Source organism: Oncorhynchus masou, chromosome 9, assembly GCF_036934945.1.
Source record: "Oncorhynchus masou masou isolate Uvic2021 chromosome 9, UVic_Omas_1.1, whole genome shotgun sequence".
Lineage (NCBI taxonomy): Eukaryota > Metazoa > Chordata > Actinopteri > Salmoniformes > Salmonidae > Oncorhynchus > Oncorhynchus masou.
The window spans coordinates 14166384-14184925 of record NC_088220.1 but is presented as its reverse complement, the minus strand read 5'-3'; the positions used below and the strand labels follow the sequence as shown (position 1 = coordinate 14184925).

At 47.8% G+C, this 18542-nt stretch overlaps 1 protein-coding gene across 1 annotated transcript in view; it reads right to left on the bottom strand.

The window, feature by feature from the left end:
* LOC135544951 (actin filament-associated protein 1-like 1) overlaps positions 1 to 18542 on the bottom strand; it is a 79362-nt gene that overhangs the window by 19839 nt on the left and 40981 nt on the right. The window contains 4 exon segments of the mRNA XM_064972639.1: positions 4715 to 4812; positions 4989 to 5072; positions 7741 to 7815; positions 7818 to 7867. Of these exon segments, the coding sequence (XP_064828711.1) occupies positions 4715 to 4812; positions 4989 to 5072; positions 7741 to 7815; positions 7818 to 7867 (307 nt within the window).

Below are 18542 nucleotides of genomic sequence, written 5' to 3'. Positions count from 1 at the left end.
GCTCTATGTTTCTCTCCCTTGGTCCAACCAGCCATCTTCCTCTCTCTCTATCTCTCTCTCTCTCTCTCCCTCTGTCCCTCTCTCTCTATCTTTCTCTCCCTTTGTCCAACCCCCCGTCCCTCTCTCTCTCTCCCTCGGTCCCTCTCGCTCTATCTTTCTCTCCCTTTGTCCAACCCCCCCGTCCCTCTCTCTCTCTCTCCCTCGGTCCCTCTCTCTCTATCTTTCTCTCCCTTGGTCCAACCCCCCCCTCGGTCCCTCTCGCTCTATCTTTCTCTCCCTTTGTCCAACCCCCCGTCCCTCTCTCTCTCTCTCCCTCGGTCCCTCTCGCTCTATCTTTCTCTCCCTTGGTCCAACCAGCCCTCTTCCTCTCTCTCTATCTCTCTCTCTCTCTCTCTCTCTCCCTCAGTCCTCTCTCTCTATCTTTCTCTCCCTTGGTCCAACCCTCGCCCCTCTCTCTCTCTTCCTCGGTCCCTCTCGCTCTATCACTCACTCCCTTGGTCCAACCCGCCCCCTTTCTCTCTCTCTCTCTCTCTCTCTCTCTCTCTCTCTCTCTAACTCTCCCTCGGTCCCTCTCTCTCTATCTTTCTCTCCTTTGTCCTCGGTCCCCCCGTCCTCTCCCTCTCTCTCTCCCCCGGTCCCTCTCGCTCTCTCTTTCTCTCCCTTGGTCCACCCCCCTCAGTCCCTCTCGCTCTATCTTTCTCTCCCTTGGTCCAACCCCCCCTCTCTCTCCCTCTCCCCTCCTCTTTCTCTCTCACTGACTGCTAATAGTTCAGTGGGGAGCTGTAGCAGGTCTCAGAGGAGACTGACATACGGACACTGACTGACAGATAGAGGGACTTGTTATAACTGCCCTGCAGCTGCAGAGAAAGAGAGGGAAAGAGAGAGGGTGAGAAAGAAAACAAGAGAGAGCGAGAGAGAGAAAGCACTACACTCCAGAAACACCTGTCTTGTCTGTCTTGTTCAAATCTTTCTTACTGCAATACCTTTCTGTCATCCACCCTTACTGCCATACCTCTCTGTCATCCACCGTTACTGCCATACCTCTTTGTAATCCTCCCTTACTGCCATATCTCTCTATCATCCTCCCATATTGCCATACCTCTCTATCATCATCCCTTACTGCCATACCTCTCTGTCATCCTCCCTTACTGCCATATCTCTCTGTCATCCTCCCTTACTGCCATATCTCTCTATCATCCTCCCATGCTGCCATACCTCTCTGTCATCCTCCCATACTGCCATACCTCTCTGTTATCCTCCCTTACTGTCAATCCTCTCTGTAATCCTCCCTTACTGCCATACCTCTCTGTCATCCTCCCTTACTGCTGTAGCTCTCTGTCATCCTCATTTACAGCCATACCACTCTGTCATCCTTCCTTACTGCCATACCTCTCTGTCACCCTCCCTTACAGCTATACCTCTCTGTCATCCTCCCTTACAGCCAAACCTCTCTGTCACCCTCCCTTACATCAATACCTCTCTGTCATCCTCCCTTACTGCCATACCTCTCTGTCATCCTCCCTTACAGGTATAAATCTGTCATCCTCCCTTACAGCCATACCTCTCTGTCATTCTCCCTTACAGCCATACCTCTCTGTCATCCTCCCTTACTGCCATACCTCTCTGTCATCCTCCCTTACAGCTATACCTCTCTGTCATCCTCTCTTACAGCCATACCTCTCTGTCATCCTCCCTTACAGCCATACCTCTCTGTCATCCTCCCTTACTGCCATACCTCTCTGTCATCCTCCCTTACTACCATACCTCTCTGTCATCCTCCCTTACAGCTATACCTCTCTGTCATCCTCCCTTACTGCCATACCTCTCTGTCATCCTCCCTTACAGCTATACCTCCCTCTGTTATCATCCCTTACTGCCATACCTCTCTGTCATCCTCCCTTACAGCCATACCTCTCTGTCATCCTCCCTTACTGCCATACCTCTCTGTCATCCTCCCTTACTGCCATACCTCTCTGTCATCCTCCCTTACAGCCATACCTCTCTGTCATCCTCCCTTACTGCCAAACCTCTCTGTCATCCTCCCTTACTGCCATACCTCTCTGTCATCTTCCCTTACAGCTATACCTCTCTGTCATCCTCCCTTACAGCTATACCTCTCTGTTATCATCCCTTACAGCCATACCTCTCTGTCATCCTCCCTTACAGCCATACCTCTCTGTCATCCTCCCTTACTGCCATACCTCTCTGTCATCCTCCCTTACTGCCATCCTCTCTGTCATCCTCCCTTACAGCCATACCTCTCTGTCATCCTCCCTTACTGCCATACCTCTTTGTAATCCTCCCTTACTGCCATATCTCTCTATCATCCTCCCATACTGCCATACCTCTCTATCATCCACCATTACTGCCATACCTCTTTGTAATTCTCCCTTACTGCCATATCTCTCTATCATCCTCCCATACTGCCATACCTCTCTGGCATCCTCCCTTACTGCTGTAGCTCTCTGTAATCCTCCCTTGCAGCCATACCTCTCTGTCATCCTCCCTTACAGCCATGCCTTTCTGTCATCCACCCTTTCTGCCATATCTCTCTATCATCACCCTTACTGCCATACATCTCTGTCATCCTCCCTTACTGTCAATCCTCTCTATCATCCTCCCTTACTGCCATACCTCTCTGTCATCCTCCCTTACTGCCATATCTCTCTATCATCCTCCCATACTGCCATACCTCTCTGTTATCCTCCCTTACTGTCAATCCTCTCTGTAATACTCCCTTACTGCCATACCTCTCTGTCATCCTCCCTTACTGCTGTAGCTCTCTGTAATCCTCCCTTGCAGCCATACCTCTCTGTCATCCTCCCTTACAGCCATACCTCTCTGTCATCCTCCCTTACAGCCATACCTCTCTGCCATCCTCCCTTACTGCCATACCTCTCTGTCATCTCTCCTCCCGTACTGCCATACCTCTCTGTCATCCTCCCTTACTGCTATATCTCTCTATCATCCTCCCATACTGCCATACCTCTCTGTCATCCTCCCTTACTGCCATATCTCTCTATCATCCTCACATACTGCCATACCTCTCTGGCATCCTCCCTTACTGCTGTAGCTCTCTGTAATCCTCCCTTGCAGCCATACCTCTCTGTCATCCTCCCTTAAGGCCATGCCTTTCTGTCATCCACCCTTTCTGCCATATCTCTCTATCATCACCCTTACTGCCATACCTCTCTGTCATCCTCCCTAACTGTCAATCCTCTCTATCATCCTCCCTTACTGCCATACCTCTCTGTCATCCTCCCTTACTGCCATATCTCTCTATCATCCACCCTTACTGTCAACCCTCTCTGTAATACTCCCTTACTGCCATACCTCTCTGGCATCCTCCCTTGCAGCCATACCTCTCTGTCATCCTCCCTTACAGCCATACCTCTCTGTCATCTGTAGTCTCCCTTACAGCCATACCTCTCTGTCATCCTCCCTTACTGCCATACCTCTCTGTCATCCTCCCTTACAGCTATACCTCTCTGTCATCCTCCCTTACAGCTATACCTCTCTGTCATCCTCCATTACTGCCATACTTCTCTGTCATCCTCCCTTACAGCTATACCTCTCTGTTATCCTCCCTTACAGCCATACCTGTCCTTCATCCTCCCTTACAGCCATACCTCTCTGTCATCCACCCTTACTGCCATACCTCTCTGTCATCCTCCCTTACTGCAATACCTCTCTGTTATCCTCCCTTACTGCCATACCTCTCTGTCACCCCCCCTTACTGCCATACCTCTCTGTCATCCTCCCTTACAGCCATACCTCTCTGTCATCCTCCCTTACTGCAATACCTCTCTGTCATCCTCCCTTACTGCCATACCTCTCTGTCATCCTCCCTTACAGCTATACCTCTCTGTCATCCTCCCTTACTGCCATACCTCTCTGTCATCCTCCCTTACTGCCATACCTCTCTGTCATCCTCCCTTACTGCCATACCTCTCTGTCATCCTCCCTTACTGCCATACCTCTCTGTCATCCTCTCTTACTGCCATACCTCTCTGTCATCCTCCCTTACTGCCACACCTCTCTGTCATCCTCCCTTACTGCCATACCTCTCTGTCATCCTCCCTTACTGCCATACCTCTCTGTCATCCTCCCTTACTGCCACACCTCTCTGTCATCCTCCCTTACTGCCATACCTCTCTGTCATCCTCCCTTACTGCCATACCTCTCTGTCATCCTCCCTTACTGCCATACCTCTCTGTCATCCTCCCTTACTGCCATACCTCTCTGTCATCCTCCCTTACTGCCATACCTCTCTGTCATCCTCCCTTACTGCCATACCTCTCTGTCATCCTCCCTTACTGCCACACCTCTCTGTCATCCTCCCTTACTGCCATACCTCTCTGTCATCCTCCCTTACTGCCATACCTCTCTGTCATCCTCCCTTACTGCCACACCTCTCTGTCATCCTCCCTTACTGCCATACCTCTCTGTCATCCTCCCTTACTGCCATACCTCTCTGTCATCCTCCCTTACTGCCATACCTCTGTCACCCCCCACCCCTTTATGTACAGGGTGATATCACAGTTTATGCTCCACATGGGCCAGCTATGATTTAATTCCAGAGCGTCATTGTTGTTGAGGGGAACGATTCAAAGGTGACTAGGATTGATAAACAGTACTTCAGATTCATAGACACACATAAAAACACATGTATGAACACACAGGAACAATAACTGTGTGTAATGCTGTAGCTCACCTGTTTTGAGGGTATTGTTTCAGTGTGTGTCTCTGTGTGTGTGTCCTGCTTCTCTTTCCTGTCCTCTGTCATGTCTTTCAGCTCCCCCAGGTCACAGTCTGGACAGAGGTAGAAGACAGTTAAAGGGAAAGTTCAGGATTTTACAACTTGAAGTTAGGCGGTTGCTCACCCTGAAAATGGGCCAGGAGAAACGGTTGTAAAATCTTTAACTTCTCCTTTATTGATGCCCTGCCTGTTCAAATAAAGTTAGTACCGCCCCGAGAACCAAACTCACCAAAGGTCTCGAAGAGGGATTCCACAAAGCTGGTGCCGTGTCTGTAGACTGACGTGTTCATGGACAAGTAGTCTGGTCCTGTCACTGAGACAAAACATGCTGTATAAACACACACTATTATATTGTTTGATTTCACTTTATCTGTGAAGTCTCTGTTTACTGTCTGTCTGTTCCTATCTGTCTATCTCTGTCTATATAAGACCGGGGTTCAATTACTATTTGAAATCATTTCGACTTGCCTAATTAGATGAAGGTTAATAAACAAAAAAACGTAATAAAATAATAAAATAAATTCAAGCATCTGTGCTTTACTGAGTTTGCCTGTACAAACCCCCTTCCATCTGGCACTCTGGCAGACTAAAGCAAAAGCTTAAAAGTATTTGAACTATTTCAATTAGAATTTGAATCCAGGTCTGGTCTATACCTGTAACTGTCTGTCTGTAGTCTCCTACCTGTGGGCTGTAGCTGTCTGTATGTAGTCTCCTACCTGTGGCTGTCTGTCTGTAGTCTCCTACCTGTGGCTGTAGCTGTCTGTCTGTAGTCTCCTACCTGTGGGCTGTAGCTGTCTGTCTGTAGTCTCCTACCTGTGGCTGTAGCTGTCTGTATGTAGTCTCCTACCTGTGGGCTGTAGCTGTCTGTCTGTAGTCTCCTATCTGTGGCTGTAGCTGTGTGTCTGTAGTCTCCTACCTGTGGCTGTAGCTGTCTGTAGTCTCCTACCTGTGGCTGTAGCTGTCTGTCTGTAGTCTCCTACCTGTGGCTGTAGCTGTCTGTCTGTAGTCTCCTACCTGTGGGCTGTAGCTGTCTGTCTGTAGTCTCCTACCTGTGGCTGTAGCTGTCTGTCTGTAGTCTCCTACCTGTGGCTGTAGCTGTCTGTCTGTAGTCTCCTACCTGTGGGCTGTAGCTGTCTGTCTGTAGTCTCCTACCTGTGGCTGTAGCTGTCTGTATGTAGTCTCCTACCTGTGGCTGTAGCTGTCTGTATGTAGTCTCCTACCTGTGGCTGTAGCTGTCTGTATGTAGTCTCCTACCTGTGGCTGTAGCTGTCTGTCTGTAGTCTCCTACCTGTGGGCTGTAGCTGTCTGTATGTAGTCTCCTACCTGTGGGCTGTAGCTGTCTGTATGTAGTCTCCTACCTGTGGGCTGTAGCTGTCTGTCTGTAGTCTCCTACCTGTGGCTGTAGCTGTCTGTATGTAGTCTCCTACCTGTGGGCTGTAGCTGTCTGTATGTAGTCTCCTACCTGTGGGCTGTAGCTGTCTGTCTGTAGTCTCCTACCTGTGGGCTGTAGCTGTCTGTATGTAGTCTCCTACCTGTGGGCTGTAGCTATCTGTATGTAGTCTCCTACCTGTGGGCTGTAGCTGTCTGTATGTAGTCTCCTACCTGTGGGCTGTAGCTGTCTGTATGTAGTCTCCTACCTGTGGGCTGTAGCTGCTGTCTGTATGTAGTCTCCTACCTGTGGGCTGTAGCTGTCTGTCTGTAGTCTCCTACCTGTGGGCTGTAGCTGTCTGTATGTAGTCTCCTACCTGTGGCTGTAGCTGTCTGTATGTAGTCTCCTACCTGTGGGCTGTAGCTGTCTGTCTGTAGTCTCCTACCTGTGGGCTGTAGCTGTCTGTATGTAGTCTCCTACCTGTGGGCTGTAGCTGTCTGTCTGTAGTCTCCTACCTGTGGGCTGTAGCTGTCTGTATGTAGTCTCCTACCTGTGGGCTGTAGCTGTCTGTATGTAGTCTCCTACCTGTGGGCTGTAGCTGTCTGTCTGTAGTCTCCTACCTGTGGCTGTAGCTGTCTGTATGTAGTCTCCTACCTGTGGGCTGTAGCTGTCTGTATGTAGTCTCCTACCTGTGGCTGGCTGTCTGTAGTCTCCTACCTGTCTGTAGCTGTCTGTAGTCTCCTACCTGTGGCTGTAGCTGTCTGTCTGTAGTCTCCTACCTGTGGCTGTAGCTGTCTGTCTGTAGTCTCCTACCTGTGGGCTGTAGCTGTCTGTATGTAGTCTCCTACCTGTGGGCTGTAGCTGTCTGTATGTAGTCTCCTACCTGTGGCTGTAGCTGTCTGTATGTAGTCTCCTACCTGTGGGCTGTAGCTGTCTGTATGTAGTCTCCTACCTGTGGGCTGTAGCTGTCTGTATGTAGTCTCCTACCTGTGGGCTGTAGCTGTCTGTATGTAGTCTCCTACCTGTGGGCTGTAGCTGTCTGTCTGTAGTCTCCTACCTGTGGGCTGTAGTTGTCTGTCTGTAGTCTCCTACCTGTGGCTGTAGCTGTCTGTATGTAGTCTCCTACCTGTGGCTGTAGCTGTCTGTATGTAGTCTCCTACCTGTGGGCTGTAGCTGTCTGTCTGTAGTCTCCTACCTGTGGGCTGTAGCTGTCTGTCTGTAGTCTCCTACCTGTGGGCTGTAGCTGTCTGTCTGTAGTCTCCTACCTGTGGCTGTAGCTGTCTGTATGTAGTCTCCTACCTGTGGCTGTAGCTGTCTGTATGTAGTCTCCTACCTGTGGGCTGTAGCTGTCTGTCTGTAGTCTCCTACCTGTGGGCTGTAGCTGTCTGTATGTAGTCTCCTACCTGTGGCTGTAGCTGTCTGTATGTAGTCTCCTACCTGTGGGCTGTAGCTATCTGTCTGTAGTCTCCTACCTGTGGGCTGTAGCTATCTGTATGTAGTCTCCTACCTGTGGGCTGTAGCTGTCTGTATGTAGTCTCCTACCTGTGGGCTGTAGCTGTCTGTATGTAGTCTCCTAGCTGTGGGCTGTAGCTGTCTGTATGTAGTCTCCTACCTGTGGGCTGTAGTTGTTTCAGCAGGTTCCTAACAGAGGTCTTCTTAGTCTCAGTATGAAAGCTCAGAGTCTGTTGTCCAGCAGCTTCAGCAGAACGTTGAGCTGTCTGTCACCAGGACATCCATCGCTAAGGAAGGGGTTGGAGATTAGAGGTCAGAAGTTACTGGTCAGGGAGGGAGAGGACAGAGGTCAATCGATCCAGACTAAACAACTTTCTGTTTCTGTCAACAAATATAAACACGTACGCATACCCATGCATCCCTCTCTCACTCTCTCTCTCTGGTCTATCTCTGTCTCCCCTCATCTCTGTCTTTGTCTCTCCCCCCATCTCTCTGTCTCTCTCAGGGGTACCTGGGGAAACCCAGTACTGCACTTACATACATCCAATACGTAGATACATAACATCGTGGTGTTTATGAAGTCGGCTTTTTTAGGAGTATATAATTCAGATGTTGGTGTGCGAGGTGGGACTAGGCCGCTCCTACCTGTTTTCAGAACAGAGTGAAAATAAACCTAAAGCTCTGCAAGCAGGTTTCTGCTCCTGAGAGCAGGTCTGTGAACTGTGTGTGTGGGTGCGTACCTTTGTGTGTTTGTGTGTGTATGTGTGCATGTGTGTCGGTGTGTGTGTGTCTGTGTGATCGTGAATCATATGGAGCCTGAACCTGACAGACACAGTGACCTAGACTAACCATGAGCTCAATTTACAGCTAGTCTAGTCTCCTACCTCTGGGCTCTAGCTGTCTCTCTGTCTCTCCTCTCTCTCTCTCTCTCTCTCTCTCTGTAGTCTCCTACCTGTCTGTCTCTCTCTGTCTGTAGCTGTCTCTCTCTCTCTCTGTATGTAGTCTCCTACCTGTCTCTCTCTGTCTGTCTGTCTCTCTCTCTGTCTGTAGCTCTCTCTCTGTAGTCTCTCTCTCTCTGGTCCTGTCTTTCTCCTATTCTCTCCTACCTCTCTCTAGCTGTCTCTCTCTAGTCTCTCTCCTCTGGTCCATCTCTTTCTCCTATTCTCTCTCTCTCAATTCAATTTTCAATATAAGGGCTGTATTGGCATGGGAAGTATATGTTTACATTGCCAAAGTGAATTAAACAATAATAAAAAATAACAGTAAACATGACACTTACAGAAGTACATTACACTCACAGAAGTACATTACACTCACTGAAGTACATTACACTCACAGAAGTACATTACACTCACAGAAGTACATGACACTAACAGAAGTACATTACTATGCTCACTGAGTCTGTACATAGTCAAAGCTTTCCTTCAGTTTGTGTCAGTCATAGTGGTCAGGTATTCTGCCACTGTGTACTCTCTGTTTAGGGCTAAATAGCATTCTACCTTTGCTCTGTTTTTTGTTAATTCTTTCCAATGTGTCAAGTAAGTATCTTTTTGTTTCCTCGTGATTTGGTCTAATTGTGCTGCTGTCTGGGGCTCTGTGGGGTGTGTTTGTGTTTGTGAACAGAGCCCCAGGACCAGCTAGCTTAGGGGACTCTTCTCCAGGTTTATCTCTCTGGTTTGGGAATCACTTTCTTTTAGGTGGTTGTAGAATTTAAGGTCTCTTTTCTGGATTTGGATTGATATTTTACATTGTACACTGAGGATATTTTTGCAGAATTCTTCATGCAGAGTCTCAATTTGGTGTTTGTCCCATTTTGTGAATTCTTGGTTGGTGAGTGGACCCCAGAACCATAAAGTGCAATGGGTTCTCTCTCTCTCTCTCTCTCTCTCTCTCTCTCTCTCTCTCTCTCTCTCTCTCTCTGTCTCTCTGTCTCTGTCTCTCTGTCTCTGTCTCTGTCTCTCTCTCTATCTCTCTCTCTGTCTCTCTCTCTCTCTGTCTGTCTCTCTCTCTCTCTCTCTCTCTCTCTCTCTCTCTCTCTCTCTCTCTCTATGGGGTAGTGGAAACCCAGATGTCCATACAATGTCTGTGAGAAACAGTGGTCTAGGCCAAGACATCTCTCCCCCTCTCCTCACACACAGTGGAGTAAATGGCGTGCTGTGCCTGAACTGATTTGATATGCCAGCTACTCAGACAATATGTGAGGATGTCCATGTTTCATTAAGATGGAAGAGATATATACACACACACACGCATGCCCACACACACACGCATGCCCACACACACACGCATGTCTCCCCACACACACACATGCCCACACACACACGCATGCCCACACACACAAGCATGCCCACACACACACACACACATGCCCACACACACAGCATGCATGCCCACACACACACGCATGCCCACACACACACGCATGCACACACACACGCATGCCCACACACACACATGCCCACACACACACGCATGCCCACACACACAAGCATGCCCACACACACACACACACATGCCCACACACACACGCATGCCCACACACACGCATGCCCACACACACACATGCCCACAGTCGCATGCCCACACTCATACTCTCTGACCAGTTGTTCTCTGCAGATATATATGATAATTGCCTGGCAGTAGGTTGATAAGCCCAGAGGAGGGCCCACATCAGAAAACCAGTCTTCAGTAAGGGAGCACTGTTCAGACACACAAAAGACACAAACACTCACACACACATGGCCGGTCAGTTTTCTCTGGTTTCTCATTGGTGATTATAAAATGGTTGGTTCGATCCCTGAATGCTGATTGGCTGACAGCCGTGATATATCAGACCGTATGCCATGGGTATGACTAAACATGTATTTTTACAGCTCTTATTACATTGGTGACCAGTTTATGACAGCAATAAGGCACCTCAGGGGTTTGTGGCATATGACCAATAAACCACGACTAAGTACTGTGTCCTAAGAACAGCCCTTAGCCGTGTCCTAAGAACAGCCCTTAGCCGTGTCCTAAGAACAGCCCTTAGCTGTGTCCTAAGAACAGCCCTTAGCTGTGTCCTAAGAACAGCCCTTAGCTGTGTCCTAAGAACAGCCCTTAGCTGTGTCCTAAGAACAGCCCTTAGCCGTGTCCTAAGAACAGCCCTTAGCTGTGTCCTAAGAACAGCCCTTAGCCGTGTCCTAAGAACAGCCCTTAGCTGTGTCCTAAGAACAGCCCTTAGCCGTGTCCTAAGAACAGCCCTTAGCTGTGTCCTAAGAACAGCCCTTAGCTGTGTCCTAAGAACAGCCCTTAGCCGTGTCCTAAGAACAGCCCTTAGCCGTGTCCTAAGAACAGCCCTTAGCCGTGTCCTAAGAACAGCCCTTAGCCGTGTCCTAAGAACAGCCCTTAGCCGTGTCCTAAGAACAGCCCTTAGCCGTGTCCTAAGAACAGCCCTTAGCCGTGTCCTAAGAACAGCCCTTAGCCGTGTCCTAAGAACAGCCCTTAGCCGTGTCCTAAGAACAGCCATTAGCTGTGTCCTAAGAACAGCCCTTAGCCGTGTCCTAAGAACAGCCCTTAGCCGTGTCCTAAGAATAGCCCTTAGCCGTGTCCTAAGAACAGCCCTTAGCTGTGTCCTAAGAACAGCCCTTAGCTGTGTCCTAAGAACAGCCCTTAGCTGTGTCCTAAGAACAGCCCTTAGCCGTGTCCTAAAAACAGCCCTTAGCTGTGTCCTAAGAACAGCCCTTAGCTGTGTCCTAAGAACAGCCCTTAGCTGTGTCCTAAGAACATCCCTTAGCCGTGGTATATTGGCCATATACCACACATCCCCCGCCGTATTGCTTAGTTATATCATGATTACTCGCTCTGTAGCCTAAATGGCAAAATATCCTTTATGTAGTGCACTACTTCTGAACAGAGTCCTATGGGTTCTGGTAAAACATAGTGCACTACTTCTGAACAGAGTCCTATGGGTTCTGGTAAAACATAGTGCACTACTTCTGAACAGAGTCCTATGGGTTCTGGTAAAACATAGTGCACTACTTCTGAACAGAGTCCTATGGGTTCTGGTAAAACATAGTGCACTACTTCTGAACAGAGACCTATGGGTTCTGGTAAAACATAGTGCACTACTTCTGAACAGAGTCCTATGGGTTCTGGTAAAACATAGTGCACTACTTCTGAACAGAGTCCTATGGGTTCTGGTAAAACATAGTGCACTACTTCTGAACAGAGTCCTATGGGTTCTGGTAAAACATAGTGCACTACTTCTGAACAGAGACCTATGGGTTCTGGTAAAACATAGTGCACTACTTCTGAACAGAGTCCTATGGGTTCTGGTAAAACATAGTGCACTACTTCTGAACAGAGTCCTATGGGTTCTGGTAAAACATAGTGCACTACTTCTGAACAGAGTCCTATGGGTTCTGGTAAAACATAGCATGCCCACTACTTCTGAACAGAGTCCTATGGGTTCTGGTAAAACATAGTGCACTACTTCTGAACACAGTCCTATGGGTTCTGGTAAAACATAGTGCACTACTTCTGAACAGAGTCCTATGGGTTCTGGTAAAACATAGTGCACTACTTCTGAACAGAGACCTATGGGTTCTGGTAAAACACGCATGCACTACTTCTGAACAGAGTCCTATGGGTTCTGGTAAAACATAGTGCACTACTTCTGAACAGAGTCCTATGGGTTCTGGTAAAACATAGTGCACTACTTCTGAACAGAGTCCTATGGGTTCTGGTAAAACATAGTGCACTACTTCTGAACAGAGTCCTATGGGTTCTGCTAAAACATAGTGCACTACTTCTGAACAGAGTCCTATGGGTTCTGGTAAAACATAGTGCACTACTTCTGAACAGAGTCCTATGGGTTCTGGTAAAACATAGTGCGCTACTTCTGAACAGAGTCCTATGGGTTCTGCTAAAACATAGTGCACTACTTCTGAACAGAGTCCTATGGGTTCTGGTAAAACATAGTGCACTACTTCTGAACAGAGTCCTATGGGTTCTGGTAAAACATAGTGCACTACTTCTGAACAGAGTCCTATGGGTTCTGGTAAAACATAGTGCACTACTTCTGAACAGAGACCTATGGGTTCTGGTAAAACATAGTGCACTACTTCTGAACAGAGACCTATGGGTTCTGCTAAAACATAGTGCACTACTTCTGAACAGAGTCCTATGGGTTCTGGTAAAACATAGTGCACTACTTCTGAACAGAGTCCTATGGGTTCTGGTAAAACATAGTGCACTACTTCTGAACAGAGTCCTATGGGTTCTGGTAAAACATAGTGCACTACTTCTGAACAGAGTCCTAAGGGTTCTGGTAAAACATAGTGCACTACTTCTGAACAGAGACCTATGGGTTCTGGTAAAACATAGTGCACTACTTCTGAACAGAGTCCTATGGGTTCTGGTAAAACATAGTGCACTACTTCTGAACAGAGACCTATGGGTTCTGGTAAAACATAGTCAGACCGTATGGGTATGACTAAACATGTATTTTTACTGCTCTTATTACATTGGTGAACCTGGTCCGGGTATCCTGGAAGGATATTGCCTCATCCTGTCAGTAGAAGATTCCTGGTTGCTCTTTAAAAGTGCTTTCCTCACCATCTTAAATAAGCATGCCCCATTCACAAAATGTAGAACTGAGAGCAGATATATTCCTTGGTTCACCCCAGACTTGACTGCCCTTGACCAGTAAAAACACATCCTGTGACGTACTGTATTAGCATCGAATAGCCCCGGCGATATGCAACTTTTCAGAGAAGTCAGCAACCAATATACTCAGTCAGTTAGGAAAGCAAGGACTAGTTTTTTCAAACAGAAATTTACATCCTGTAGCACTAATTCCAAAATGTTTTGGGACTCTGTGAAGTCCATGGAGAATAAGAGTACTTCCTCCCAGCTGCCCACTGCACTGAGGCTAGGAAACATTGTCACCACCAATAAATCTAAGATAATTGATCATTTCAATAAGCATTTTTCTATGGCTGGCCATGCTTTCCACCTGGCTACCCCTACCCCTACCCCGGGCAAACATCTCAGCACCCCCTGCAGCAACTTGCACAAGCTCCTCCTTCTCCTTCACCCAAATCCAGACAGCTGATGTTCTGAAAGAGCGGCAAAATCTGGATCTCTACAAATCAGCTGGGCTAGACAATCTGGACCCTCTCTTTCTAAAATGACCTGCCGAAATTGTTGCAACCCCTATTACTAGCCTATTCAACCTCTCTTTCGTATCGTCTGAGATCTCCAAAGATTGGAAAGCTGCCTCGGCCATCACCCTCTTCAAAGGGGAGACACTCTAGACCCAAACTGCTATAGACCTATATCCATCCTGCCGTGCCTTTCTAAAATCTTCGAAAGCCAAGTTAACAAACAGATCATTTCGAATCCCACCGTACCTTCTCCACTATGCAATCTGGATTCCAAGCTGGTCATGGGTACACCTCAGCCATGCTCAACATCCTAAACAATATCATAACCGCCATCGATAAAAGACAGTACTGTGCAGCCATCTTCATCGACATGGCCAAGGCTTTCGACTCTATCACTGTATTCTTATCGGCCGAGTCAATAGCCTTGGCTTCTCAAATGGCTGCCTCGCCTGGTTCAACAACTACTCCTCAGATAGAGTTCAGTGTGTCAAATCGGAGGGCCTGTTGTCTGGACTTCTGGCAGTCTCTATGGGGGTGCCACAGGGTTCAATTCTAGGGCCGACTGTTTTCTCTGTGTATATCAATGATGTCGCACTTGCTGCTGGTGATTCTCTGATCCACCTCTACGCAGACGACACCATTCTGTATACTTCTGGCCCCTCTTTGGACACTGTGCTAACATACCTCCAAACGATCGTCAACGCCATACAACATTCCTTCCAAGGCCTCCAACTGCTTTTAAATGCCAGTAAAACTAAATGCATGCTCTTCAACCGATCGCTGCCCGCACCTGCCCGACTAGCATCACTACTCTGGACGGTTCTGACTTAGAATATGTGGACAACTATAAATACCTAGGTGTCTGGTTAGACTGTAAACTCTACTTCCAGACTCACATTAAGCATCTCCAATCCCAAATTAAATTTAGAATCAGCTTCCTATTTCGCAACAAAGCCTCCTTCACTCATGCTGCCAAACATACCCTAGTAAAACTGACTATCCTACCGATTCTTGACTTCGGCGATGTCATTTACAAAATAGCCTCCAACACTCTACTCAGCAAACTGGATGTAGTCTATCACAGTGCCATCCGTTTTGTCACCAAAGGCGCATATACTACCCACCACTGCGACCTGTATGCTCTTGTTGGCTGGCACTCACTACATATTTGTCGCCAAACCCACTGGCTCCAGGTCATCTATAACTCTTTGCTAGGTAAAGCCCTGCCTTATCTCAGCTCACTGGTCACCATAGCAACACCCACCCGTAGCACACACTCCAGCAGGTATATTTCACTGGTCATCCCCAAAGCCAACACTTCCTTTGGCCGCCTTTCCTTCCAGTTCTCTGCTGCCAATGACTGGAATGAATTGAAAAAATCAATCTGGAGTCTTATAGCTCCCTCTCTAACTTTAAGCACCAGCTGTCAGAGCAGCTTACCGATCAATGTACATGTACACAGACAGTCTGTAAATAGCACACGCAACTACCTCATCCCCATATTGTTACTTATCCTCTTGCTCTTTTGCACCCGAGTATCTCTACTTGCACATCATCATCTGCACATCTATCACTCCAGTGTTATTGCTAAATTGTAATTATTTTGTCTCTATGGCCTATTTATTGCCTTACCTCCCTACTCTTCTACATTTGCACACACTGTACATAGATTTTTTTTTTTTTAGGACAGTCAGTGTTATTGACTGTATGTTTGTTTATGTGTAACTCGGTGTTTTTGTCACACTGCTTTGCTTTATCTTGGCCAGGTCGCAGTTGTAAATGAGAACTTGTTCTCAACTGGTCTACCTGGTTAAATAAAGGTGAAATAACATAGAAAATACAGATAAAATACACACCAGCATTTAGTCACACCCATAGCAGACATGTTAACATGCTTTCTGAGATGCAGATAAAGTCAAGACGACCCAGTGTCAAACCCACTGGGTCAAACATGAACAGATTTAGTTCCTGAACCAGGGCACCTCAGCAGTGAAACAGATTGAGTTCCTGAACCAGGGCACCTCAGCAGTGAAACAGATTGAGTTCCTGAACCAGGGCATCTCAGCAGTGAAACAGATTTAGTTCCTGAACCAGGGCACCTCAGCAGTGAAACAGATTGAGTTCCTGAACCAGGGCACCTCAGCAGTGAAACAGATTGAGTTCCTGAACCAGGGCATCTCAGCAGTGAAACAGATTGAGTTCCTGAACCAGGGCACCTCAGCAGTGAAACAGATTGAGTTCCTGAACCAGGGCACCTCAGCAGTGAAACAGATTGAGTTCCTGAACCAGGGCATCTCAGCAGTGAAACAGATTTAGTTCCTGAACCAGGGCATCTCAGCAGTGAAACAGATTTAGTTCCTGAACCAGGGCATCTCAGCAGTGAAACAGATTGAGTTCTGGAACCAGGGCACCTCAGCAGTGAAACAGATTGAGTTCCTGAACCAGGGGGCCTCAACAGTAAAAACACAAAGACACTATTTGTTACTGATACACCTCCTACAAGATACACACACTTCCTCACTCACTCCTCACAGCTGCCGGGCACTCCCACCAGTGTGTGTGTGTTTATGGATAGTCACCGAAAAAAGGATTTGTTGAAATGCAGTCTTCCACCAAACAAAGAGAATCCTGCCCCAGTCCATGACCTACAGCTGGCCAAGGCAGGAAGCATGGACCAAGTGGGGAGATAATGTGGTCCAACGAGCTAACTGTGAAAAATAGGGAGGGAAATAAAGAGAGTGATAACATTTAAAAATATATATATTTTCAGGGAAAGAGAGAGAGAGAGCAAGAGCGAGAGGGAGGTAGGGATTAAAGGGAGAGAGAGCCTGCCAAGTCAACCAACTGCTTGTCTTTGCTGGGGCTCACTCTCGATAGAGGAATGGAAGTGAACTAATTAAAGGAGGGAGAGGGGGAGAGTGGGAGAGGGGGGACAGAGAGAGAGAGAGAGAGAGAGAGAGAGAGAGAGAGAGCGAGAGAGAGAGAGAGAGAGAGAGAGGGGGCAGCAGCATGCTGGACAATATTTCCCAAAGGCCTTGTCATCAATCTTGTCAAATACCAACACTGTTTGCCAGTATAAGGAAGACCAACAAAGGAACAACCCTTAATAACAGCACTAGCCTGAGAAAAAAGTCAGAATACACTGCAATGCCAAGCATGAAGAACACCTCCCTATTTGAATACTCAATGACCTATGTTATTACTACCCCATTATCAATCACATATACCAACCAGGATGATCTCTCCACTGTCAGTTGGAGCTTGGTGTGGACTGTCCATCTGTCTGTTTGTCTGGATAAGTGTAACCGGTGTGAAATGGCTCGTTGATCTTCCTGTCCAGGTTGGCGTCCCTCCACAGGTTCGTGCCATGGGGGAGATCTTTCTGGGCTATACCTCGGCCTTGTCTCAGGATAGTAAGTTGGTGGTTGAAGATATCCCTCTAGTGATGTGGGGGATGTGCTTTGGCAAAATGGGTGGGGTTATATCCTGCCTGTTTGGCCCTGTCCGGGGGTATTGTCGGATGGGGCCACAGGGTCTCCTGACCCCTCCTGTCTCAGCCTCCAGTATTTATGCTGCAATAGTTTATGTGTCGGGGGGCTAGGGTCAGTCTGTTATATCTGGAGTATTTCTCCTGTCTTATCCGGTGTCCTGTGTGAATTTAATTATGCTCTCTCTCTCTCTCTCTCTCTCTCTCTCTCTCTCTCTCTCTCTCTCTCTCTCTCTCTCTAACTGGCCTGATGACTCCGTGCTGTCCCCAGTCCACCTGGCCGTGATGCTGCTCCAGTTTCAACTGTTCTGCCTGCGGCTATGGAATCCTGACCTGTTCACCGGACGTGCTACCTTGTCCCAGACCTGTTGTTTTAAACCCTCTAGAATACTCTGAATGATCGGCTATGAAAAGCCAACTGACATTTACTCCTGAGGTGCTGACCTGTTGCACCCTCGACAACCACTGTGATTATTATTATCTGACCCTGCCTGGTCATCAATGAACATTTGAACATCTTGGCCATGTTCTATTATATTCTCCACCCGCCACAGCCAGAAGAGGACTGGCCACCCCTCATAGCCTGGTTCCTCTCTAGGTTTCTTCCTAGGTTCCGGCCTTTCTAGGGAGTTTTTCCTAGCCACTGTGCTTCTACACCTGCATTTCTTACTGTTTAGGGTTTTAGGCTGGGTTTCTGTACAGCACTTTGTGGCATCAACTGATGTAAGAAGGGCTTTATAAATACATATGATTGATAGTTAGCGGGGTGCGAGCTAATAGCGGTTTCAATTGGTGACGTCACACGCTCTGTGACCTTGAAGTTGTTGTTTCCTTTGCTCTGCAAGAGCCGTGGCTTTTGTGGAGCGATGGGTAATGATGCCTCGTGGGAGGCAGTTGTTGATGTGTGCAGAGGGTCGCTGGTTCGAGCCCAGGTAGGGGTGAGGAGAGGGACGGAAGCAACACTCTTACATAAGGATAGAACCAGCATCAACTCAATCTGTTTCCCGCCAATCCAAAGGATCACAATCCCTTAAATTTAGCTGCACCTGTGTGTGTGTGTGTGTGTGTGTGTGTGTGTGTGTGTGTGTGTGTGTGTGTGTGTGTGTGTGTGTGTGTGTGTGTGTGTGTGTGTGTGTGTGTGTGTGTGTGTGTGTGTGTGTGTGTGTGTGTGCAGTATGTGTGTGTACAGTATGTGTGTGTACAGTGTGTGTGTGTGTACAGTATGTGTGTGTGTACCCACGCCAAGACAAACAGGGAGGGGAGAGAGGTGTCCATGCATTCCACCCCAGGGGAAACACACACAGGCTCTGAGCTGATAATGCCACA